This window comes from Schistocerca americana, chromosome 1, assembly GCF_021461395.2.
Source record: "Schistocerca americana isolate TAMUIC-IGC-003095 chromosome 1, iqSchAmer2.1, whole genome shotgun sequence".
Classification (NCBI taxonomy): domain Eukaryota; kingdom Metazoa; phylum Arthropoda; class Insecta; order Orthoptera; family Acrididae; genus Schistocerca; species Schistocerca americana.
Genome location: NC_060119.1, coordinates 1,167,566,268 through 1,167,592,181, shown reverse-complemented (window position 1 = coordinate 1,167,592,181; position 25,914 = coordinate 1,167,566,268). Strand labels below are relative to the sequence as shown.

The following is a 25,914-nucleotide window of genomic DNA, read 5'->3' as shown; positions in this document are numbered from 1 at the left end:
TCACTTCTTTTGTGGATGAATTACACTTCCTTATTTTTCATCCAGTGAATCTCAGGCTGGCGTGAACTTTTCCTCTTTTGCTGTCAGTTAGCTCTAGGTCGCTCCGGACGAATCCTGGGTATTTTACGTTAGTTACTCATCCTTTGATTCGTTTCTCCGATAGCGTGATTGAACAGTCACGGATCTCTTCGCTTATGTTACATTTATTTATCCGCAGGGTCAGCTGTCAGTTTTGGGACAATCATCGATCCTCTGAAGATCTTCCTGCATTTGCAGTCTTTTGGCGTTGCAGCCCTTCCAACAGCCAAGCAGCACTGCCTGAAAAAGAAACCTCAACAGAGTTTCCGACATTATCCAATAGATGATTTATATGAGGTGCTACGCTATTACAGGCACAAATGAAAGGAACGATACGGGAGAGTGAATCAGGCAGATAAACCTTAGGTCCACAAACCAATATTTTCACCCATATGGCTGCATTTTCCGTCTGGCGACGCACTGGTCGTATGTAACTTCATTGCCTGCACTATAAACTAATCGACTATTTGGATGGTGTTCCCAGTGGTGAAATTGTGCGTATGTGGTACTACGAGATACTCCAACGGCACTCTTTGATGTGGCTGTTCAGTAATACGTTGCGCAAATGTTCGACAACAAATGTGTCGGCCGTGGCTCGGAAGTACCAAGCCGTCCCAGGTCCCCCGACTTGAGCCCGTTGGGTGTATTTGTGTGAGGATATTTAAAAATCTTGATGTACTCCAGCTCTGTTATCTATGAACCCAGCGAAAGTTTCGTGCGCTTTCGGAACACGATTGGAAGTTTTTTAATATCGACAGGCATCGATGAGGACATGTAGTAAGCCTGTTGTCACGTGAACGTTGGCTGTTTGAATTACTTGTTGAAATGTGTTTGTCCTCAAGTACACATCCGTATTTGGACCCTTTGGGACTGTTGCAAGGTGTACTGTTGTAAGGTGTTCCTGTACACAGTCTATAATATGTCGTATCTGAGAAACCATTGGTTTTTGGACCTACGAGTGTGTATATTAGGATTATTTGCGCGTTTCATTGTTTTCCACTCGCTCCGTTCGTTAGTACCTCACCGAAGCGGCAAGGAAACTGGTGTCGATGTGCGCATTCAAATATAGAGTGACGTAAACGGGCAGAATACGGCGCTGCGATCGCCAGTGCCTATATGAGACAAGTGTCTGGCGCAGTTGTTAGATCGATTACTGCTGCTACAATACCATATTATCAAGATTTAAGTGAGTTTGCACGTGATGGTATAGACGGCTCACGAGCGGTGGGACACAGCATTTCCGAGGTAGCGATGAAGTGGGAATTTTCCCGTACGACCATTTCACGAGTGTACCGTGAATATCAGGAATCCGGTAAAATGTCAAATCTCCGACATCGGTGCGGCCGGAAAAAGGTCCTGCAAGAGCGGTACCAACTGTTCAACGTGACACAATTGCAACCCACCCACAATTGCTGCAGATTTCAATGCTGGGCGATCAGCAAGTGTCAGCGTGCGATCCATTCAACGAAACCCTCGTCGTTGTGAGCTTTCGGAGCCGAAGGCCCACTCGTGTACCCTTTATGACTGCACGGCACAAAGCTTTACGCCTCGCCAGGGCCCGTCATCACCGACATTGGTCTATTTGATGACTGGAAACATGTTGCCTGGTCGGACGAATGTCGTTTCAAATTGTATCGAGCGGATAGACGTGTGCGGGTAAGCAGACAGCCTCTTGAATCCATAGGCCCTGCATGTCAGCAGGGGATTGTTCAAGCTGGTGGAGGCTCTGTAATGGTGTGGGGCGTGTGAGTTACACGTCTAGATGCAACCCTGACAGGTGACACGTACGTAAACATCCTGTCTGATCACCTCCATCCATTCATGTCCATTGTGCATTCCGACCGGACATGGGCAATTCCAGCAGGACAATACGCCACCTCGCACGTCCAGAATTTGTACAGTGTGGCTCCAGGAACACTCTTCTGAGTTTAAACATTTCGGCTGGCCACCAAACTGCCCAGACATGAGCGTAATTGAGCATATCTGGGATATCTTGCTCCCTCCTACGTATATCTCGCGAAGAGACCATGAGGATAAAATCAGAGAGGTCAGAGCCCACACAGAGGCATACCGACAACCTTCTTTCCACGAACAATACGAGACTGGAATAGAAGGGAGACCGATAGAGGTACTCAAGGTACCCTCCGCCACACACCGTCAGGTGCCTTGCGGAGTATGGATGTAGATGATAAGATCTCCACCCCCCCCCCCCCCCCCCGGTTCCTTACGGATTTATGGACAGCCCTGCAGGATTCAAGGTGTCCATTCCCTCCAGTAGTACTTCAGACATTAGTCGAGTCCATGCCACGTCGTGTTGCGGCACTTTTGCGTGCTCACGGGGGCCCTACACGATATTAGGCAGGTGTACCAATTTCTTTGGCTCTTCAGTGCATAGTAGTTTACATACAGGGTGTGCCAGGAGGGGTGACCAGTGAAAATGGATGTGACAGGGCGATCATTCGAAGCAAAAAACCAAAAATCCAGTTAATATGGGCTCTACAGTTCGTACCCTAAATGTATGAGTAGTTCTGCGCGTCATCGATAGTGTGAAGCATATCTTCCACTGAAAGTTCTTTTGCTTTCTCTAATTTGGGAGGAGTTCGCATGGACCAAAACAAGAAAAAAGTGTCTAGTGAACAATTTAAGAGCTAAAAGCACTTTTCGGTAAGAAGAGATGTGATTCACAGTAGCGAAGATGAAGGAAAAGTCGTTGCTCTGTAGGTATGCATTATAGAGCCCATGTCTATTACAGTTTTTTGCTCCGAATCGTCGTTCCTGTCATATTCCTGAATATTGGTCACTATTTTCTGGACACCCGGTATGTTTTAAATAGTAATGGCTCGCCAAAAAATGTTCAAATGTGTGTGAAATCCAATGGGACTTAACTGCTAAAGTCATCAGTCCCTAAGCTTACACACTACTTAACCTAAATTATCCTAAGGACAAACACACACACCCATGCCTAGGGAGGACTCGAACCTCCACCGGAACCAGCCGCACAAATGGCTCTCTCTATGGGGTACTATAGAAATACTGTCTCTTTTATTTCGTTAAGAATAATACATTTAGTTCTCCCTCTTTGAAAATGCTGAATCCAGTCACAACTACTCGGTAAGCTCGAGTGTTGTACACTAAACAGCAGTGCAGATCAATGACTGACGTGAAACCCCAGTGTTTCTTCCAGTCTTCTCCCGCCTGTCACCACTGAGAGAGAGTCGAACCAAAACACGCTTGCACTGTACATCGATGCGCATGCGCTGTCGTTTGTAGTGACTGTAACGAACCGTCGGAGGCGGGTCGGCCAAGGTGGCCATGTAACAAGACAAGAGAGTGAGCCGCACGCAACACCTCCGCCGGTCCCCCGCTCCCCTTTGTGGTGGCCGTGTGTTGTGGGAAACCTCAGCCGCGCTACGAGTTCCGCTCGGCTGCCGCTGCTACAGACCACGGCGCTGAGGAGAGCTGCAGCAAAACTGTCAGCGGCGGCATTTCTTTCGCGGAGCAGAGGCGTCGCAGGCTTTGCTCCTCCGGGCCCAGATGACAGCTGGCCGGGTGGTGCGGCAGCGGCTCGACGCGGTCGTTTTGTCGGTGCACGACTTTCTCCGCTACGCTCTACGGGAAATTATACGGCTTAGCAGCCATAGCCGCCACGGAACCGCTGAAAAGCGTCAACACAGCACCGGAAAACAATTCAAACAAATGTTAATAAAAAAATAAATTAAAACCGTATTGATTGTCAATGGACCGTGACTGTTTCAAAAGTATGGAAAAGTTTTTGAGAGACCGCTACCAGTCTCAAATTTATATTATTTAATCCTTTGCGTGACACGTGGGCCGAAATGGCGTATTGTATCACAGGATAAACAAAGTTTTACCTTACCTCGGAACAGATGAGGCCGCAACCACTACACCAACCATTCGGCAATAGAACTTAGAACTAATTAAACCTAACTAACCTAAGGACATCACACACATCCATGCCCGAGGCAGGATTCGAACCTGCGACCATAGCGGTGTCGCGGTTCCAGAGAGCAGCGCCTAGAACCGCACGGCCACTTCGGCCGGCACTTTGGTGGTCCAGGCTCTCATGACCTCCAGTGTTGACAACACAACCCTTTTAACTTCCAGCATGGGGCACAAAGGCAAGTTGAAAAAGAGAGAGAGAGGGAGAAGTGATACATACGTATGTATGTCAAAGCCCATCTCTCTGAAATATTTCTCTTCTTCATACCTCCTCTCTGTTACCACAGATGACCTGTCACTGACCTCCGGCATGGATGTGTGTGATATCCTAGGTTAGTTAGGTTTAAGTAGTTCTAAGTTCTAGGGGACTGATGACCTAAGATGTTAAGTCCCATAGTGCTCAGAGCCATTTGAACCTGATCTCATTTGTACTAAGACTGCAGTACACGCGAGGAGCCTATTTGCTTCGACCGCCCTGAGTGGAATGCGTAAGTTCTAATAAATGTTCACCAACCTGCAGTCTTCTACAGTTGTTGTCCCCTGTACAGAAAACAGCACGTAATCTTGAGGCTGTGAGAAACTCTTAGCGAGGAACTGTTGTTTTAGAAATGATTACATTTACGATTGGTTTGTTTATACGGGGATGCCACTCGCTTCTTACTGGCAGAACACGAGAAACTGCACAAATACATTCCGCTTTATAGAGACAAACACCTTCCATTCTTCAACAAAATAATTAACTGCGAATTTCTGTAATTACATTCACACTGTTCTCAACTAGACAATTCAAGTTAAGACTTGAATGGTACCGCGACGGACAACATTTCGGTCCTCGGAGAGTGCCGAACGAGCTCCCAAGCACGGGGTCTCGGGTTCGATTCTCGGCGGGGTCAGGGATTTTCACCTGCCTCGAGATGATTGGGTGTTTGTGTTGTCCTCATCATTTCATCATCAATCATGGAAGTGCCGAGATCGGACTGAGCAATGGTTGGGAATTTGTACGGGTGCTGATAACCGCGCTGTTGAGAGCCCCACAAACGAAATATCATCAGAACGAGCTCTGGCCTTAGAGCCGAACCACCTCGCCCGCTATCAAAGTTAGACGCGATCCGAAGACCACGGAAGTGCTTCTTCTGCCTGTTCCTTTTGCAGTTGTTTATTATTGTTGTATAGCTAGAGAAGGCCGAAATGCACGCGTTAAACCAAGCAGGCTGGCGTGAGGTCTGAAACAGGATACGGAATGAATGCTATAAAGAAAAGTACGTAGCTCCTGGAATACTTAACTTTAATCCATCATTTGTATACATCGTTCTTGATGAGACATGCTTCATACGATAACTATCAATTGCTATGGCGCCTTGCTAGGTCGCAGCCATTGACTTAGCTGAAGGCTATTCAAACTATCTTCTCTGCAAATAAACGAGGTTCGTCAGTGTTGCATCGCTAGCTAAGTCGTCCGTACAACTGGGGCGAGTGCTAGTATGTCTCTCGAGACCTGCCGTGTGGCGGCGCTCGGTCTGCTATCACTGACAGTGGCGACACGCGGGTCCGACGTATACTAGCGGACCGCGGCCGATTTAAAGGCTACCACCTAGCAAGTGTGGTATCTGGCGGTGACACCACAATTATTCCGCTGGTTATTAGTACCAATGATATAATGGAATGATAGCACAATATTGAGAGCCGCTTTAATTTGAAATTCGAGTAAATACGCTATTTAACTTCTCAAATATTAATAACTGAAGATTACCATTTTGGCGCGCAACTTCCGAACGCAGCAGCCAATCGCGGAGAAGGACCACAATTTAGGCGGTCTTTCTCACGATACCCGTAGCGAACAAACCATCTGTCATCGGTACCTCACACCACGTTACGTCATCTTTGCCACAGATGCCTTCTCAACTGCTCTAAAAAGAACTTCTTGTAGTCGAATATGATGGCTCCAAAGCCATAAATGTTATACTACGTATGATTTAAAGGGTCAATAAAGCAAGATGTTTCAATGCACGAACCTCCTTCAGGTAATACCAAAAACATTTTACCGCACGCACACATTGATGTTAAAATTGTTCTTTACAATTTTCCTACCTGTTGTGACCTTTCTAATGTGAGGGAATATTTACCTCATTTGTCACCTCTGCTGTTTACATAAACAACGTTTTATGTAATTACAATGAAATGAACACCCTTAGCTGCTTACAGGCGTTGACATACGTCAACGGGGACAGATGAAAATGTGTGCCCCGACCGGAACTCGAACCCGGGATCTCTTGCTTACATGGCAAACGCTCTATCCATCTGAGCCACCGAGGACAGAGACGATAGCGCGACTGCAGGGATTTATCTCTGGCACGCCTCCCGCGAAACCCACATTCTCAACGTATTGTCCCGCACTACATTTGGACATGTCCGAAAGAACAGATACCATCTTAGTATATATAAGGTTTTATGTCATTCATTTTGTTTATACGAAACGGCTGCTAACTTTTTGTGTTTTCAGTATCGCTATGGCTCCTGTCTTGTTAACCACTTGCTAAGGACTCTTTAAGTACATCTTTACAGTCAACTCTTCTGGGCGGTAGAAACAAGACTTTGCTCGGAACAAAGACTGTTTCGATACAACTGTCCATGACTTGGTCCTCGTGTTACCTGTCACGTCCAATGCCTTCTGCGCGCCTTGTTGCCGCATCTCCGTTGCTGGTCGACGAAATATCATACAATCTTTGTAATTCCTTAACATAATTTTTATATTGTCGTTATTAACTTGAAACTGTCACAGCCTCTCTGAGGGTAATATATTTTGTCAACCAACATCGGCGACGTGTCAGTAACGTGTGCAGGAGACACTGCAACTGAGAGACAACACCAGGACCGACACAGCGATGGTTAAACAGACAAGCTTTCCATTGACCGGAATCTTGATTATACTGTACAGTAGAGTTGATTGTCATGACGCGTTTTAAGTGACTGCATGTTTATAAACAGTGGTTAACAAGCTCCAGAAGGGCATAGCAATGGATCTGTGGCACGTAAAAGCGTGGGTGTCCGCAAGTAATGTTTGTGGAGGAGGGTAGACAGAGGAACGAACTGTGACGCTTTCCGCCCTAGAACCAAATCTTGGACCCGCGTCTATACATATTGCGCACGATTAGGCGGACATATACATGACTGTGTGATTGCACGAGTCGAAACTCTCGCTGGAAGCAGTCACATCGATATCTGGGATTATGCGTACGGAGCTATCTGAAGTGAAACGAAAACAAAACTAATCGTAGGACAGGTGGAGTCCAGATTCATTGGAGTAATCCTCAGGATTGTACAGTCCACATACGAAGGAGGCAGCTTACAGAGACATTCGACAGTAAGTTAAAATTGTGTCGTAATTCCCTCATTTTCGCGATCATTGCTCTTCCAGTGAGAGGACCCATCGAGACGGATAGCGTGATGCGCGCGAAACTTCGTTACTATTTTAGTGTCGAGATCACAGAACGGCCATCGTAATACATATAATGTATTGAAATATGTAGTGGACCGACCACATGCGATCATCGTTACGTGAAGCAAATCAAACGGCTGGCTGCGATTCATACAGGAAAACCTTCTCGGAAGTGATCCGAAAGGAGCAAGATTCGTCATAGGTGGAAAACTGAAATCATGAAATCTGTTTACTCTATTTCGTAGAGCTACATATGTGGTGGGTATTAGCTTTGGTTATCGACACACCATATCGCGGCTTTTTTTATGAGCGATGTGTCAGCTGGAAGCCACCGGTCCGCCAGATTATCGTGGTAACCCACGCGCCTCGCGTGTTTGCTCGCGATAGCGTAGGTAAATATCCGCGCGCTGATATACTCGTAGGTGACGGCGCGCTTTGCGTATCCTGGTGCCCGACTCACAGACAACGTAACCAAATAATACACTGGCGCATCTAAAGGCGATATTGTTAAATTTTTGTGTAAATCTGCGTGTCGTTTAGGAACCCAAAATAGTCGAACTGCAGTCCTCAGCAGTTGGATTACGAAACGAGGTGAGAATTTTTGATTTGTGAAAGGCTTGTTATCGTTTTTCGCACTTGTAGAAACCGTGAAACACTATATTTCAACTTACAGTAAAAATATGAACAACATGTTTACCAGTGCTATCTCTGCGATCAATAAATAATTCAGTCAACCCGAAGGTGATATCAGTACAATACTCTTTCCTATGTATAGCAATGGTACAATAATAGTTTTGTCTTATTTTATGTTTGAAGCATTATAACCACTGTGTAGTTGCAAGCAGACCCAGTTAAGCGTTTTGTGTAGTCAGAAAATCGAATTAAAGGTTCGCAAAATATGAGCTCAAGCATGGTGCCTAAATAGCACACTACACTGTCGCCTCAACGATAACTATTTTGATGGGCTCCGGTACCACGTTGGAAAAAAGCAGGAACATTCACATTAAACAGGATTACGGCTAGTGTCATTGGTAGTTGTTGTAGTTGCTTGTTTTGAGACGTACGTTTCAGCAACATATTAGCGGCGTATTCGTCAGTAGTCCTCGAGCTAAGACATCATATCCCTGCTAGCGTTCCTAAAACTCATAGTTTTCATTCAGCACAGCTAATAAGAGATTATTTCGCCCTAAGGTACACATTTCCTGAAGTTTACTGTAGTACTATAAAGGGCAACCGAGATTTTCGAATTTCGTGGCTATTGAAAACTCTTCCTTTAATGTCAAGTGTGAAATCCATCGATCGCATTGTACAGTGAACTCTCCGGGCTAGTTAGGCTATAACTTTGCAAGTATACATCTGCTGGATTTCCTCACAACACCCTCCAGAACAGAGGAGGGGGAAAACCATATAAGGACAAAAACTTCCTGGCAGATTAAAACTGTGTGCCCGACCGAGACTCGAACTCGGGACCTTTGCCTTTCGCAGGCAAGTGCTCTACCAACTGAGCTACCGAAGCACGACTCACGCCCGGTACTCACAGCTTTACTTCTGCCAGTACCTCGTCTCCCACCTTCTGTAAAGTTTGGAAGGTGGGAGACGAGGTACTGGCAGAAGTAAAGCTGTGAGTACCGGGCGTGAGTCGTGCTTCGGTAGCACTTGCCCGGGAAAGGCAAAGGTCCCGAGTTCGAGTCTCGGTCGGGCGCACAGTTTTAATCTGCCAGGAAGTTTCATATCAGCGCACACTCCGCTGCAGAGTAAAAATCTCATTCTGGTCATAGAAGGACAAGTATGAGGGCAGCGAGGACATAGGACAGAAATAATGTAATGTGCAATTTATAGATGCCATTTTTGTATTGTAGGAGCATGAAAGTAGCAACTATAGTTGCCATACCATGTACATCCTTTTTCCTTCCGTACATAATTTACGCACACGTCTATTCGCTTTCTATTTATTTCGCGTGTCTTCTTGTACACAGCGCTCTCTTTTCATCTTTTAACAGATTTATTTTCTCTGTTTTTATACTAGTTGTAACAGTTCATATTTCTCACCCGAGTGTTTACGTATACACAACAGTGCACTGGGCGAACTCTTATGTGGGAACTGCAGAGGGACTGTTGCTGTTATTAAGGAGATAGATATCTCGCCGGAAATCGGTAACGGGCGTAATGGAATCGAGTGCAACGCTCGAGAGCCAGCCGCCACCTGCCGTATGCAAACGCCAGACCTGCGCGATGTTTTCCCATAGCAGGCGCGCCCACGCATCCCGCAAGCGGCTTGTCCGCCCAAGAAAGGAAGGACTTCCGGCGCTTGTCAGCCACTTCCGCAGGCGGACGTTCGCGGCACAGACACCGCGCTGCGCTGCTGTTCCTACTGAGCGTTCAAGTCTCCAGTTGTCGGCCTCCCTATGTTCTCGGTCTCCACAGTGGAAAAAGATATTGTCGCGATGTTTGATGGTCACACATCTATCTGATTTTTTGGATTATAAGGCATAACTTCTCACAGTAGTGGTATTAAGTTTTAGCTAGTTCATCTTCGGTATACTCTCGGAAGCCCATTTCTCTCGCAACTCCTCGTGCATCGCCTCCGGTAAATGCTTCCATCTCTGGTTTCCTGAAAAATAAAACGATAAACGCTTTCACAGATGACCATCGCACAGTCTTCTACTATCGTAACTACAAGTAACAGGTAGCTGGGTGTAGAGAAATTCGTAACTTTAGTGCAACATGAGTAACTTTTGTACTTGTTATACTAGTTCTGACAGCTGTCAAATGATGAGAGCTAATCACAAATAATTATTGCATTTGCAAATCAAAGAACAAAAAAGGGTATTTACCAAGGTGGAACATAAATGACACTTGGGCCATTGAGAATATTGTGTCCTTTGAATAACTGATAATCCCATCTCTCGTGTTCGAACCCCATTTCAGATTTTCATGCTGGTTGTGGAACTGAACCTGTCTCATATTGGTAGCGCGATGGCTTTCGTAACAGAGGTGGCTGTTTTGAATTTACCGAGCGAGGTGGCGCAGTGGCTAGCACACTGGACTCGCATTCGGGAGGACGACGGTTAAATCCCGTCTCCGGCCATCCTGATTTAGGTTTTCCGTGATTTCCCTAAATCGTTTCAGACAAATGCCGGGATGGTTCCTTTGAAAGGGCACGGCCGATTTCCTTCCCAATCCTTCCCTAACCCGAGCTTGCGTTCCGTCTCTAATGACCTCGTTGTCGACGGGACGTTAAACACTAACCACCACCACCACTGTTTTGAATTTCAGAGGTGAAAATAATTTTAATTTCGGAATTTGACCGGTAATGAGAGCTTGTAGTCACTAGACAGCATACCAATATGTGAGTCAAGATTCTAAACGTGTCTGCAGTGGCTTATCAAATGAGGATACACGAACGTGTCTCACAAGCGTCTTCTAACCAAAATATCGCCTCAGTTGTGCGACTGGATTCGTGATTTCGTGTCAGAAAGGTCACAGTTCGTAGTGATACACGGAAGGTCATCGAATGAAACAGAAGTAATATCCGGTGTTCCCCAAGGAAGTGTTATAGGCCCTCTGTTGTTCCTGATCTATGTTTACGACATAGGAGACAATCTGAGTAGCCCTATTAGACTGTTTGCAGATGATGCTGTCACATACCGTCTTGTAAAGTCATCAGAGGACCAAAACGAATTGCAAAATGATTTAGATAAAGTACCTGTATGGTGCGAAAAGTGGCAATTGACTCTGAATAAAGAAAAGTGTGAAGTTATTCTCATGAGTACTAAAAGAAATCCGCTAAATTTCGATTACGCGATAAGTCACACAAATCTTAAGGCTGTAAATTCAACTAAATACTTAGGGATTACGATTACGCCGGCCGGTGTGACCGAGCGGTTCTAGGCGCTGCAGTCTGGAACCGCGCGACCGCTACGGTCGCAGGTTCGAATCCTGCCTCGGGCATGGATGTGTGTGATGCCCTTAGGTTAGTTAGGTTTAAGTAGTTCTACGTTCTAGGGGCTGATGACCTCGGAAGTTAAGTCCCATAGTGCTCAGAGCCATTTGAACCATTACAAATTCAAATAACCTAAATTGGAACGATAACATAGATAATGTTGCGGGTAGAGCAAACCAAAGACTGCGATTCATTGGCAGAACACTTAGAAGATGCAACAGGTCTACTAAATAGACTGCCTACACCACTCTTGTCCGCCCTATTCTGTAGTATTGTTGAGCGTGTGGGATTCGCATCAGGTGGGCCTGACAGATGACATCGGCTCGTTTTGTATTATCGTGAAATTGGGGAGATAGTACCACAGGCATGATACGTGGATTGGAGTGGCAGTCATTAAAACAAAGGCGTTTTTCGTTGCGACGGGATCTTCTCATGAAATTTCAATCGCCAGTTTTCTCCTCCGATTCCGAAAAGATTCTGTTGGAACCGAGCTACATAGGGAGAAACGATCATCTCGATAAAACAAGAGAAATCAAGACTGGCACAGAAAAATGTAGGTGCTTGTTTTTCCCGCGCGCCGTTCGAGAGTGGAACGGTAGAGAGACAGCTTGAAGGTGGTTCATTGAACCCTCTGCCAGGCACTTGATTGTGAATAGCAGAGTAATCACGTAGATGTAGATGAACCCGTCAGTATTTAATCCTAGCCAATTAATTCAAGTATCTGTTCTCGATAACGCAAATAGAGCACTTCACCCTCTGTGAAATCCTAAATGTCGTTTGCACTGCACAGTTACGTAAATACTGCGCAACATGCAGTACGACAATAGAAAACCACAGATCTCCACTCTTGTTTGTTGGTATAGGAAACAACCTGCTACAAAGAAGTTCTACATAAGAGATTATAGTAAGCGACAAATAAATAATGCGTTTTAATGCCCATTGACTACATATACTCTAGCTGCAGATGAAGAGCAGTAATGCCTGATACTGGGTGGGCGATAGGTTTGAATAAATGAAAGAAAATACAAGCAGCTTTTGTGAACACTTGCCGGCCGCGGTGGTCTAGCGGTTCTGGCGCTGCAGTCCGGAACCACGGGACTGTTACGGTCGCAGGTTCGAATCCTGCCTCGGGCATGGGTGTGTGTGATGTCCTTAGGTTAGTTAGGTTTAAGTAGTTCTAAGTTCTAGGGGACTTATAACCTAAGATGTTGAGTCCCATAGTGCTCAGAGCCATTTGAACCATTTTTTTGTGAACACTTATGTGTAAAAAATGAGCCTTATCAGAAACTTTGTGTCAGAAATCCTTTCAGAGTTTTCCCCTGCTTTGTGCCACAGTAAGATTTCGAGGCCCCAGGAGTACTAATCGAGTAGAAATGAAAGCTGTGACACCTCTATAAGAAAGAGAAATTCATGTGTGGTATGAGAGAGTAATATAGACAATCATTTACAGCAATGCGTACGTGGAGCGCAAGAAGAAGTATCTCGTGTCCTACTTGTTCTATAGGTCGTTCAGCTGGCGAATATCTGGGCATATATGGCCGTACTGGGTTATACGTTACGCCAGCCTCGTTAGCCATCCTACGAGCAAGATGCAGCACGCGTGAAATTCCGCCTTCACAAACCGGTCATTAACACTGCAGTTCTACATCTATATTTAGAAAGCGCAAACAGAGGCAGTTGTTCGTCTGTAAATGACAAAGTGGTTTTAATGGTTCAAATGGCTCTAAGCACTATGGGACTTAACATCTGAGGTCATCAGTCCCCTAGACTTAGAACTACTTAAATCTAACTAACCTAAGGACATCACACACATCCATGCCCAAGGCAGGATTCGAACCTGCGACCGTAGCAACAGCGCAGTTCCGGACTGAAGCGCCTAGAACCGCTCGGCCACAGCAACCGGAAAAGTGGTTTTACGGCGTACTAGAATGTTGTTGCGTTGCACCATGCATGTAACTGAATCTGAAAACCGTATTGTCTGCAACGCATCGTATTATGAAGTCTTAGGCACTGTAGTTGTTTGTATTTGCTGGAATGACTGTAATTTTAACAAACAGTTCGCCTGCCATATCTTAACTACTCCCTGTAGTGGGCTACTCTTTGTTTCCAGATTTCATTGCCTCTATTCACTCAAGAATTTTTTTTTAATTTTATTTTATTTATTTATTTATTTATTTATTTATTTTTTTTTTTTTGTACTTTCGTGTATCAGTTGAAACTAAGTCACATGGAAATGGACATAATCTCAAGATATATATGGTTTACTGCTTTTCGGTACGTGATATTCGAAAAGCAAAGCTGATCAGTAATCATCAAAGATACGTGTACAGATTAATATTTCAGTAGTTATATGTATCTTGAGATTATGTCCATTTCCATACACGTATATATATTAAGCCATCAGGGAAGATCGTCCATGGTTTACTGCTCTTCGGTACGTGATATTCGAAAAGCAAAGATAATAAGTAATCATCAATGATAGTGTGCAGATCAATACTTTCAATAGTTTGTTGTCTAATAAAATAAGTTAAGCGCCGTGGGGTCGATCTTAGGAAGTGACGCAGATAACGAGGTAAAGTTGTCCTCAAACCTAATGCTGATTTGAACATAGCAGTGCTGTACTAGGCATGGTCCCACTGACGGTTGTATGCCCTTGCTTTGCTCCGATCTTAGAGCTTACCTAGCCAGTTACGAGGGACTGAGGCCACAGTCTTAACGGTGGATCCCGTACCGAGCTACGGTGTAGTGACGAAGAAACCCTACTATTGAAGATTGAAGCTCAGATATTTTTATTTTTAGTCTCATTCACTTAGCTATCTAAGCCACTCTGTGTAATTAAAAAGGATATAATTCTTTTAAAAATCGGTACACCTAATATATTGCGTCACAGTTCTTAATAATATCGACAGACGTGATAAGTAGGCTCCTGACGTCGATCTTCAAGGTGTGATGTTCAAGCACAAATTAACATTGCGCTAGTATAGTGGTTTTTGGATCTACCTGACGAGTCCTTGGGTGGCTGAATTAGTGTCAATGGTCTCCATTGTATTACAGTCAATAATGGATCATGGAACTGACGGCACCATCAGAACAATTATTTCCTGTTTTGATATTTTCGAAATGAGAGGTTGAAACCTACGTTTCACACCAAACCTACTGAGAAGATTGTCAGCAGTTGTAAAAAAAAACTGTTCGCCGACGTCAGCTGGTGTACGCCTAACCGTGTAAGCAGTGTGTTTGACGGAGTCTGACGCTTGCCTTCATGTTGTTGCAGGTGCTGTGGCACCTGGACATCTTCCGACGCAGCTTCCGAGAGCTGTCCGGCCATGCGTGCATGGCGGAGTCGTGCATCTTCTGCGCTCTCAAGGTAAGCGGCGCGACTCTTTCTGCTCGGTACAACGCGCATGCGCGGCGGATGCACCCGGCTGGAGGCGGCGGAAACCACTGAGCGCTCCGGCCCAGCGGCTGCTGCAAGAACTGCCTTCACGGCTCACAGAGCCCGCCGGCCTGCCGGGCTCTGCCCCTTTGTCTGGTCGAGGAACAGAGTGCGGCCGCCCAGTACCGCTGCCTCACCATCTACGGGAGCTCAGCTTTACTGCGTACACCGCCAAAATAAACACGTACCACTAGCGTCGTAAGCGTTACATTTACACCGCAATCGTACTATCGCTGGACGCTTGCAAGACAAAGCAAGGAGACTAGGACAACACTTCCACTTAGTGAAATGAATACAAGCTCTCTCTCTTAATATGGATAGACATAAGATACTACGTGTAACAAAGAGAAAGAACCCGGTAATTTCCAATAACAGGGAAAGTGGTTTTCTGTGGTAGAACTAGGAAGCGGCATGAAATGGGACGATCACGTAAATTCAGTTTAACGAACGGCCAATTTAAGACTTACAACTAGACAAAATGCCAATCGAATTTTTGTATTTTTTGGTGTATATTTATGGTACGTGAAGTTCAGAACTCAAAACATAAATCTACGAAAGCAATTCGATGCAAGTCTCAAACGTTCCGGAGAAAATCGACTGTTTAAAGTTTTACGAACGTCACTAACCCTAGTGTATCAGAACAGGACATTTTATACTCAATTTGATACAACGACCCATTAGAGATATAATATGTGCAATTAACTAACGCATAACCTATAAATTATGTCTTCCTTTGAATAAAACGTGCGGTAGTGCACTTTACGATGGTTCGGTAGCAATGTAATATTTCTTCTGCCCTCTTCCCCCCCCCCCTCCCCCCTCTCTTTAAGTGTCCAAGGGTTAATAGCATGAAGGAAAAGCGTTCTCTGACGGTTTGTGTATCTCTGCGGTAGAATCATCGCTTTCCACATGGTGGACCCGATTTCGATTCCTCCCCGGCTTAAATTTTTAAACATAGTGTTCTAGGGTGAATAGCCTGAAGGGAGGGCATTCTCTGACGGGTAGTGTAGTTCTGTGATAGAATGCTCGCTTTTTAAACGAAGATGTATGCTCAATGAGCATTTCCGTGATGCGTAAGATACAAAAGGATGAAAAATATAATTTGTAATATTCTTTTAATCTGAAAAATCTTCATTAAGAAACTATAAAAGATCGGAAATTAAGAACTTATGTTTGTAGTGAGAACTGTGTTTTTGTACGCACTATTTAATTAGAAATAAGAAGACGTGCGTTTTTCATAAAAATGAGAATTAGATATCGTAATTAGCGTATGCTCGAGAATTTTACGTTTAAATGATGTAGGTAACCGAACTGAAAGGAAAAAATCGGAATAATAATGACCGAAACGACTTTGTAATCAGCGATTGCTAGACTCATACCCTTCTCACTTTTTATCCCTTCTTATGCGTTTTACGCTTCATGGAAATGCTAGTAGAACATGCAGCAGCTCTCTGATTAAAAATGTCATCTGCCCGGAACGTGAGTTTTCCACTAGTGAGTCGCGCTGGCTATCGAGAAAAGATCAAGCTTACTTTAGGATATTAATTTCAAAATCGAAGTCTTTGACAATTTTTGAGAGTTTTGGAGGATAGATATTTGAGTCCTGAACTTCTTGCATCATAAACTGCCGTGTTTCTTGACTGCCGCAAGGCGTTTGATACAGTTCCCCACAGTCGTTTAATGAACAAAGTAAGAGCATATGGACTATCAGACCAATTGTGTGACTGGATTAAAGAGTTCCTGGATAACAGAACGCAGCATGTCATTCTCAATGGAGAGAAGTCTTCTGAAATAAGAGTGATTTCAGGTGTGCCGCAGGGGAGTGTATCACAGTATATACAAATGACCTTGTGGGTAACATCGGAAGTTCACTAAGGCTTTCTGCGGATGATGCTGTAGTATATCGAGAGGTTGTAACAATGACAAATTGTACTGAAACGCAGGAGGATCTGCAACGAATTGACGCATGGCGCAGGGAACGGCAATTGAATCTCAATGTAGACAGGTATAATGTGCTGCGACTACATAGACAGAAAGATCCCTTATCATTTAGCTACAATATAGCAGGTCAGCAACTGGAAGCAGTTAATTCCATAAATTATCTGGGAGTAGGCATTAGGAGTGACTTAAAATGGAATGATCGTATAAAATTAATCGTCGGTAAAGCAGATGCCAGACTTTCATTGGAATAATCCTAAGGAAATGCAGTCCGAAAACAAAGGAAGTAGGTTACAGTACCCTTGTTCGCCCACTGCTTCAATACTGCTCACCGGTGTGGGATCCGTACCAGATAGGGAGATAGAGAAGATCTAACGGAGAGCAGCGCGCTTCGTTATAGGATCATTTAGTAATCGCGAAAGCGTTATGGAGATGATAGATAAACTCCTGTGGAAGACTGCAAGAGAGACGCTCAGTAGCTCGGTACGGGCTTTTGTTAAAGTTGCGAGAACATACCTTCACCAAGGAGTCAAGCACTATATTGCTCCTTCTTACGTATATCTCGCGAAGAGACCATGAGGATAAAATCAGAGAGATTAGAGCCCACACAGAGGCATACCGACAATCCTTCTTTCCACGAACCATACGAGACTGGAATAGAAGGAAGAACCGATAGAGGTACTCAAGGAACCCTCCGCCACACACCGTCAGGTGGCTTGCGGAGTATGGATGTGGATGTAGATAAATAAAAAAAATTCGAAAGTCAGATTGTCGTGTGATCACCTTGTTGGATGGATGATCTCCTTGTTAGATGGAGCGTTCTGGGAAAGCATAGTACATCTGTGAAGGAAATTGCGAACAAGGCCGCAGTGCGACCAGTTCTAGAGTATCGTTTCAGTGTTTGCAGTCCTTATCAAGTAGGTATGGTAATACACATCGTTCGAATGCAGAGACATGCCGTTAGGACCGTAAGAGATCGAGATAGAAACCCTCGAGGGACGTAAATGGGAATCAGACTTAAATGGGAATCTTGTGCAGAAAGACACTTGTAAACAACGATCGTGAAGCTAGGCCGGACGACACATCCGCCATTCGCTCGACCGCCTATGTTGAGGTGTGGAGGCTGTTTCATTGGGACTCGGACAGCTGCGCAAGCTGCCCGGGGCGCGGATGTGGAGAACGCTTTCTCCGGAACCGACCGTTTTCTCCGTCATTTCATCAAGCGACGGCGAAAGTCTATCCTGTTGCATCCGCTGCGGTCTTCGCTCTTATGCTTGTGACTCAAGCTAACCACACGTCACTTCTTGGCTCTCTGCATTATTGCGTCGCTAACTTCTTGCATCCTGCTCAATCTTTACAACCAGGTGTTGTCCGCACTCGAATTCAGATTTTCACGCGAAGATAAATGGAATCGCCTTTCACGTGGGTACTGTTTTTGTAGCAAAGACGAAAATCTATAGTGAATCAGTCGGGGTAAGAGCACTTCACTTGTAGTGTAAGGAGGAAGAGCTAGTTCAAATATGTAGCAAAATGATTTGAGAGACAATGCAAGTCATGTTATGAAACTAAGAATATGAAGCAAAGTGCATGATACTCCAAGCGAAGGCAATTCTTTACGATGTGTAGTGTAAGGATGGTAGCAAAAACATCGAGTGCAGCCACGAAATCAACAATATGTCTTTAGTGGCACTTTTTAGCTACAGAAAAAAAGTAAGTCGATATTTTATTGACTGAGTAAGGAGAAATAACTGTTAGTGTCACAGGTAACGTTTATGTTGAGTAAAAGGAATAAGCAAATACATCTATCTCCTCGGAAACACTAAAAAGACGAATTTTGTCTTGACGTAGTGTGCACAACTGCAAAGGTTAATGGAAAGCAGTTTCAATGGTGAAGTCATCGAATTCTTGTAGATTACGAGATATGGTTGTGGTCTCTGAACTGGTGGTATACGGGATCCAAGATTTGTGATTTTTTTTTTAGTACGAGTTGGGGGGGGGGGGGGGAAGTGGTGAGTTGCAGAAAATCAGCTCAGATTCGTCGTACTCGTGTAGCGCAGTTCAGACTTCGTAGACAGAAATCTCATGTCTTTTTCGGCAGACTTTGGCCACGAAGAGATGCAAGTGTCAACAGTGATTTATACGTATTGTCAACTTTCGTGGTGCCCACTGTACCTGTAAACAATTTCACATCCCACGAAGACCCTGCTGAATGACCCCCATTGCACAAACTTCCACCCCGAACATAAACCATGCGATGAAGACTCGAAAAATACGCACCCGCCAGGTTACCCGAGAGAGCTAATGCGCTGCTTCCTGGACTCGGGTAGGCGCGCCGGCCCTGGATCGAATCCGCCCGGCAGGTTACCGACGTCGGCCTGTGTGTCGGCCAGCCTGGATGTGGTTTTTAGGCGGTTTTCCACATCCCGCTAGGTGAATACCGGGCTCCCCACGTGCCGCCTCAGTTACACGACTCGCAGACATCTGAACACATTCGCACTATTACATGAATTACACTTGACGCAGGCAGCTGGGGTACACTAATTCCGTCCCAGGGGGTACGGGGTGGCAGCAGGAAGGGCATCTGGCCACCCCTTCTAAGCAACCTTGCCAAATCCGTTGCTAACCGTGCCGACCCTGCGACACCGCAGGACAAGGCACCAGCAAAAGAAAGAAAGGAGACTCGAAAAATACGTATCAAGACAGAACTATCGACCCACCTGGTGTAAATCGCCGCCTATTCTTCAGACTTGTTGCTAGACAACCTGGCAGTTGTTCGTCAGTGAAAATAATGCATAATAGTCTTTCCAACCAGTACATATATGCTATATATAATGGTGAGCTATGATCCAGCTTGCTAAATTTTGTGCGCCTAACTATTGAAAGAGTCCAGTATAAACGTTCCTTTTTCTTCTCAGTAAAGATCACTCTTAATTTTTTTTGACCTGCGGTAGTGAGACATGGACAAAGAACAAGTAGGGTTTTTTGTAGTTTGCTTTTGGTTCAAATGGCTCTGGGCACTATGGGACTTAACTTCTGAGGTCATCAGTCCCCTAGAACTTAGAAATACTTAAACCGAATTAACCTAAGGACATCACACACATCCATGCACGAGGCAGGATTCGAACCTGCGACCGTAGCGATCGCGCGGTTTCGGACTGAAGCGTCTAGAACCGCTCGGCCACTCTGGCCGGCTAGTTTGCTTTTGGGAATAAGTTATATGTTGATGCCGATGTTATGATTGAAATGAATAAAAACAAATCCACACTTCTTGCTGATATCGCTCGTGCAAACGCCTTGAGCTCCCTATCTGCTAGTTCCAACGCTGAGTTTAAAAACCAGCCTGTGCATGTTACTCCACTGAGGTCCAAAGCGCAGTTTTGCCCTTCGCCCGGTTAATTTGACGCAGCTGTTCTGTACGCCCGTAACGGCTCGGGGCATAAGCTTGATAAGTGGGTGGGACGTCGAAAAAGAGAGCAGAAAAAGTGATCGTTACTTTCGGGGGAACGAAAACCTCTCTCCCGCCTTTGTGTGTCGGTATCGTTTTCGACAGACACAGCATTTACCGACCTATAGTGTTCAAACAACGCGAAAAAAGTTCCACGACAAAGGCGCTTAAAAAACAATCACCCACAAAGGCAGTCCGGCCGCTACTGCTGTCGTGCGTGCAGCGCGGATTGCTTTGTGCGTGCGCCTCTCAGCGGGTGCGTACGCCTGCCATACGCACTCTTTGAGCTCTGCAGGGTGTTACAAACTACGCGGCTCAATATGGGCGGTAGGCTTCCTGTTGCAGTACCAACTTCATTCTTCGTTAAAATGTTGCATTACTGTGATATTCGTTAAATCACCAATGCTGAGTTACGCTGTCGTTCTTTTTAGCTTGTTATGGGCGAGCATTAATACATCTACACTACTGGCCATTAAAATTGCTACACCACGAAGATGACGTGCTACAGACGCGAAAATTAACCGACCGGAAGAAGATGCTGTGATACGCAAATAATTAGCTTTTCAGAGCATTCACACAAGGTTGGCGCCGGTGGCGACACCTACAACGTGCTGACATGAAGAAAGTTTCCAATCGATTTCTCATACACAAACGGCAGTTGACCGGCGTAGCCTGGTGAAACGTTGTTGTGATGCCTCGTGTAAGGAGGAGTAATGCGAACCATCACGTTTCCGACTTTGATAAAGGTCGGATTGTAGCCTATCGGGATTGCGGTTTATCGTATCGCGACATTTCTGCTCGCGTTGGTCGAGATCCAATGACTGTTAGCAGAATATGGAATCGGTGGGTTCAGGAGGGTAATACGGAACGCCGTGGTGGATCCCAACGGCCTCGTATCACTAGCAGTCGAGATGACAGGCATCTTATCCGCATGGCTGGAGCGAATCGTGCAGCCACGTCTCGATCCCTGATTCAGCAGATGGGGACGTTTGCAAGACAACAACCATCTGCACGAACAGTTCGAGGACGTTTGCAGCAGCATGGACTATCAGCTCGGAGACCATGGCTGCGGTTACCCTTGACGCTGCATCACAGACAGGAGCGCCTCCGATGGTGTACTCAACGACGAACCTGGGTGCACGAATGGCAAAACGTCATTTTTTCGGACGAATCCAGGTTCTGTTTACAGCATCATGATGGTCGTATCCTTGTTTGGCGACATCGCGGTGAATGCACATTGGAAGCGTGTATTCGTTATCGCCATACTGGCGTATCACCCGGCGTGATGGTATGGGGTGCCATTGGTTGCACGTCTCGGTCACCTCATGTTCGCATTGACGGCGCTTTTGACAGTGAACGTTACATTTCAGATGTGTTAAGACCCGTGGCTCTACTCTTCATTCGATCCCTGCGAAACCCTACGTTTCAGCACGATAATGCACTGGATACAGAAAATGTTCGACTGCTGCCCTGGCTAGCACATTCTCCAGATCTCTAACGAATTGAAAACGTCTGGTCAATGGTGGCCGAGCAACTGGCTCGTCACAATACGCCAGTCACTACTCGTGATGAATTGTGGTATCGTGTTGAAGCTGCATGGGCAGCTGTGCCTGTACACGCCATCCAAGCTCTGTTTAACTCAATGCCCAGGCGTATCAAAGCCGTTATTACGGCCAGAGGTGGTTGTTCCGGGCACTGATTTCTCAGGATCTATGCACTCAAATTGCGTGAAAATGTAATCACATGTCAGTTCTAGTATAATATATTTGTCCAATGAATACCCGTTTATCATCTGCATTCGCCGGCCGAAGTGGCCGTGCGGTTAAAGGCGCTGCAGTCTGGAACCGCAAGACCGCTACGGTCGCAGGTTCGAATCCTGCCTCGGGCGTGGATGTTTGTGATGTCCTTAGGTTAGTTAGGTTTAACTAGTTCTAAGTTCTGGGGGACTAATGACCTCAGCAGTTGAGTCCCATAGTGCTCAGAGCCATTTTTCATCTGCATTTCTTCTCGGTATAGCAATTTTAATGGCCAGTAGTACAACTACCTTATAGTATCTGGCGGAGGGTGCTTTGTGTACCACTGACACTACGCCCCCCCCCCCCCCCCCCCTTTTTCTGTTCCATTTGATAATGGTGCGCGGGAAAAGCCAGGTTACTACGGTTGGACCGGCTGGACAATGGCTACATGTCTTCGACCATAAGCGTGTCCTCCACCCTGAGCTATCCGAGCACGTCCCGCGTCTCGTAAAGTAGCTCCAGTGTCCTGAGGCGTTTTTGTTTGCTTGCGTTGGTCCTAATAAGGCCAGCCTCAATCAAGAGGCTCGGAGAGACGACGGCGGGAACTTGTTTTCGCCCGTCTTACTCCGGGGAGGCGAGAGCGCAGTCGATGAAATCTACTGTCGTCATCTTGGCTAATAACGGCGCCTTCCATAGAAGGCAGAGTCTCCTCTCCTTTTTATTTTATTTTCCTTTCTTAGTCTTGTCGACTGTGTCGTGCCTTTATACCGCGCAGCTCATTGCACTTAAGGGCGAGTAATCTTCCTAACCATAGTTTCGTCGCTCATTTTGCGCAACATGTTATACTGAAAATAACGTTTTTCCTACCATTCCTCTGGTATGTAATACGCTTATTGGGCTAAAAAGAAGTGTCGAAACGTAAATAAAAAGATTATGTTTGATACACTGTGACAGCTCTTTGCTTCTATTTTTTTTTTTTTATGAGGGTTTGTAGCTGATTGTCGTCAACAGTGATAACGCTATTTGTGCAATGTAAAAGAATTTTGGTCATATACGAGGGTAAACCCAAAAGTAATGTCTCCTATTTTTTATAAGTACATAGACCTGTTTATTTCTACAATGGTTTACATCAGTTTACAGCGTGAACATTTAGCTATTTTTCGACATAATCACCATTTCTGTCGATGCATTTTTGTAGACGCTGTGGCAGTTTTTTTATGCCCATGTCATACCAGCTCGCCGCCATGCTGTTCAGAAAGTTTTGAACCTCTTCTTTCACCTCGTCGTCGGAGCTGAATCGCTGGGACCACAATTATCGCTGACAGGTACAGCGAGAGTCTAAAAAAACTGAAACGGGCAATTCAGAACCAGAGAAGAGGAATGTTGAGCAAGGGCGTACTGATTATCCATGACAACGCTCGTCCACACATCGCTCGGCAAACCATTGCTCTCCTGCAACACTTTCAGTGGAACATAATCACACACACACACACACACACCCTGTAGTCGTGACTTGGCGCCCAGTGACTATCACCTGATCCCTAGGTTAAAAGAACATTTGGCCGGAAAGCGATTCAGCCCCGACGACGAGGTGAAAGAAGAGATTCATAACTTTCTGAACAGCATGGCGGCGAGCTGGTATGACATGGGCATACAAAAACTGCCACAGCGTCTACAAAAATGCATCGACAGAAATGGTGATTATGTCGAAAAATGGCTAAATGTTCAAGCTGTAAACTGATGTAAGCCATTGTAGAAATAAATAGGTCTATGTACTTATCAAAAAAATAGGAGACATTGCTTTTGGGATTACTTGACAAAAACCGTGTCCACATCTGTAGTTAGCGTCGCTGCCTCTAGATCGCGAAGTCCCGGGTTCCATTCCCGACTGTGTCGGAGATTTTCTTCGTTCGGGGACTGGATGTTTGAGTTGTCCTAATCATTTCGTCTCATCATCTCATCATCATCATCCATGTACAACTCATCAAAACGGCGTCAAATAGAAAGACTTGCTCCAAGCAGAGGAAATACTACAGACGGTGTTCTTCCGGGCAATAACGCCTTCAGATCATTACAAAAGACGCTTTATATCAAGGGCATCTTCCTGCCACTCCGCCAGCAGTGACGGGTACGCATACTGTGACACGTGTACACCAGGGGAAGCGTGTCGCCAGCCAGCAACGCACGGAAGGCGGCCGTCACGCGCCTGTAAATAACTAGAGTCGTACAATTAGTCGCGCTGGCCGCCGCTGGCCAGCCAAATGCCCCCCTCTGTCCCCCGATAGTCAGAGACGCTAGCCATCCCTCCGCCGCCAGCACGCTCTCCAACTGGCGAGTAACCGGATTAGCGCGAGGCTGCCGTGCTGGCGCCAGTGGCTCAGGTCAGTTCTGGCGTCGCACCAGCTGAGGAACCGAAAGGCGTCCTCACACGGAACCGAAATTGGCTAACGTTGACGTGGAGCTGTACGATTTCTGTAATGTCACTTTCTGGTGTTTCACGTTGAGGAGGCATTTCTACAAAAATGTTTCAAATGGCTCTGAGCACTATGGGACTTAACATCTGAGGCCATCAGTCCCCTAGAACTTAGAACTACTTAGACCTAACTAACCTAAGGACGTTACATACATCCATGCCCGACGCATGATTCGAACCTGCGACTGTAGCAGCAGCGCGGTTCCGGACTGAAGCGCCTAGAACCGCTCGGCCACAAGGCCGGCGTCATTTCTTCAAGTGAACATGTAAAGTAGAGCCAATGTGAAGCAAGGACGCTGCAACGTCATTAGCAGGACTTGCGAGACGCCATTGTCGTTTTCAGCTGATGTCCATATTTGGTGGATTTTATGTTATGACTTATACCCCTTCCATGTATGCTGTTTCTATGCACACTCAGGGTCTCTCGAACTCGTCGTTGTTGTTATGATTTTTTGTGATAAAATGACGGGAAACATCATATTGGTGGTGAAAGAATTATTGTGTTCGGATTCACGTCTTACGGAAATGTATCGTATTAAGGCAATGATCCATAGAAGATTCATCAAAAAGGCGCCGTTCGTGGTAGGATTTGTTATAGTTAATCCCAGTAAATTAAACCGGCGGTTAAAATCTCCAAAAGATCGTGACGTAAAATACGAGATCATTTGTTGCATATGTTCAACCAAGTCTATCTGGTAGAGGCGGGGACTTACGAAACGGTATGTAGCGGGTTAACGTCTCCCTGTATCTAGTTTTTCTTTTCACCTCTGCGTTTTCTACAAGGTTCTGCGACTTTCTTATTAAATAAATAGTGATAATATCTGTAATACTCGATATTAGGTAAATATAAGTGCACTCTCAGTAGTGAGTTTGCACTATTTTGTGATGTTTTATGAGCTGATGTCCTTACTGACTGGACACGATTCAAATGGCTCTAAGCACTATGGGACGTAACATCTGAGGTCATCAGTCCCCTAGAACTTAGAAATACTTAAACCTAAGTAACCTAAGGACATCACACACATCCATGCCCGAGACAGGATTCGAACCTGCGACCGTAGCGGTCGACATCAGAGGGCAGATTGAACATTGTCTCACATCTTTTATTATTAATCTGTAGATTCACAGTATTTTGAGACATGAGAAATGTTTGTTGCTATAATTCATGGAACGCTCGGTAAATATTACGGTTTTATTGGTGGTTTAGAACCCTCAACCGACTTGTTGAATCTTGTTTTCGTATGATAACATACCTTGGTCCTGGAGTTCCCCTTAAACCTCATTAAAATCTTGAAAAGAAATATATCTCTTCCGTTATATTATTTAATGTTACAATGTAATTTTCTCGGAAACCTTTACGAAACCCAGGTCTTTACCATGTTTGTTTCGTCCGTTAGAAACTGCTCACTGAAACATACGACTGCGGTTTCGTTTTTAACATGAAAACATGAGGCTGTGACCTTGATTTA

The 25,914-nt window shown here is 45.3% G+C and overlaps 1 protein-coding gene across 2 annotated transcripts in view; it reads left to right on the top strand.

Annotated features, from left to right (window-relative positions):
* LOC124619578 overlaps positions 1-25,914 on the top strand; it is a 194,162-nt gene that overhangs the window by 118,634 nt on the left and 49,614 nt on the right. For both annotated transcript variants that reach the window (XM_047146081.1, XM_047146074.1), the window contains exon 2: positions 14,692-14,784. In XM_047146081.1, the coding sequence (XP_047002037.1) occupies positions 14,692-14,784 (93 nt within the window). The remainder of the gene's footprint in view (positions 1-14,691; positions 14,785-25,914) is intronic.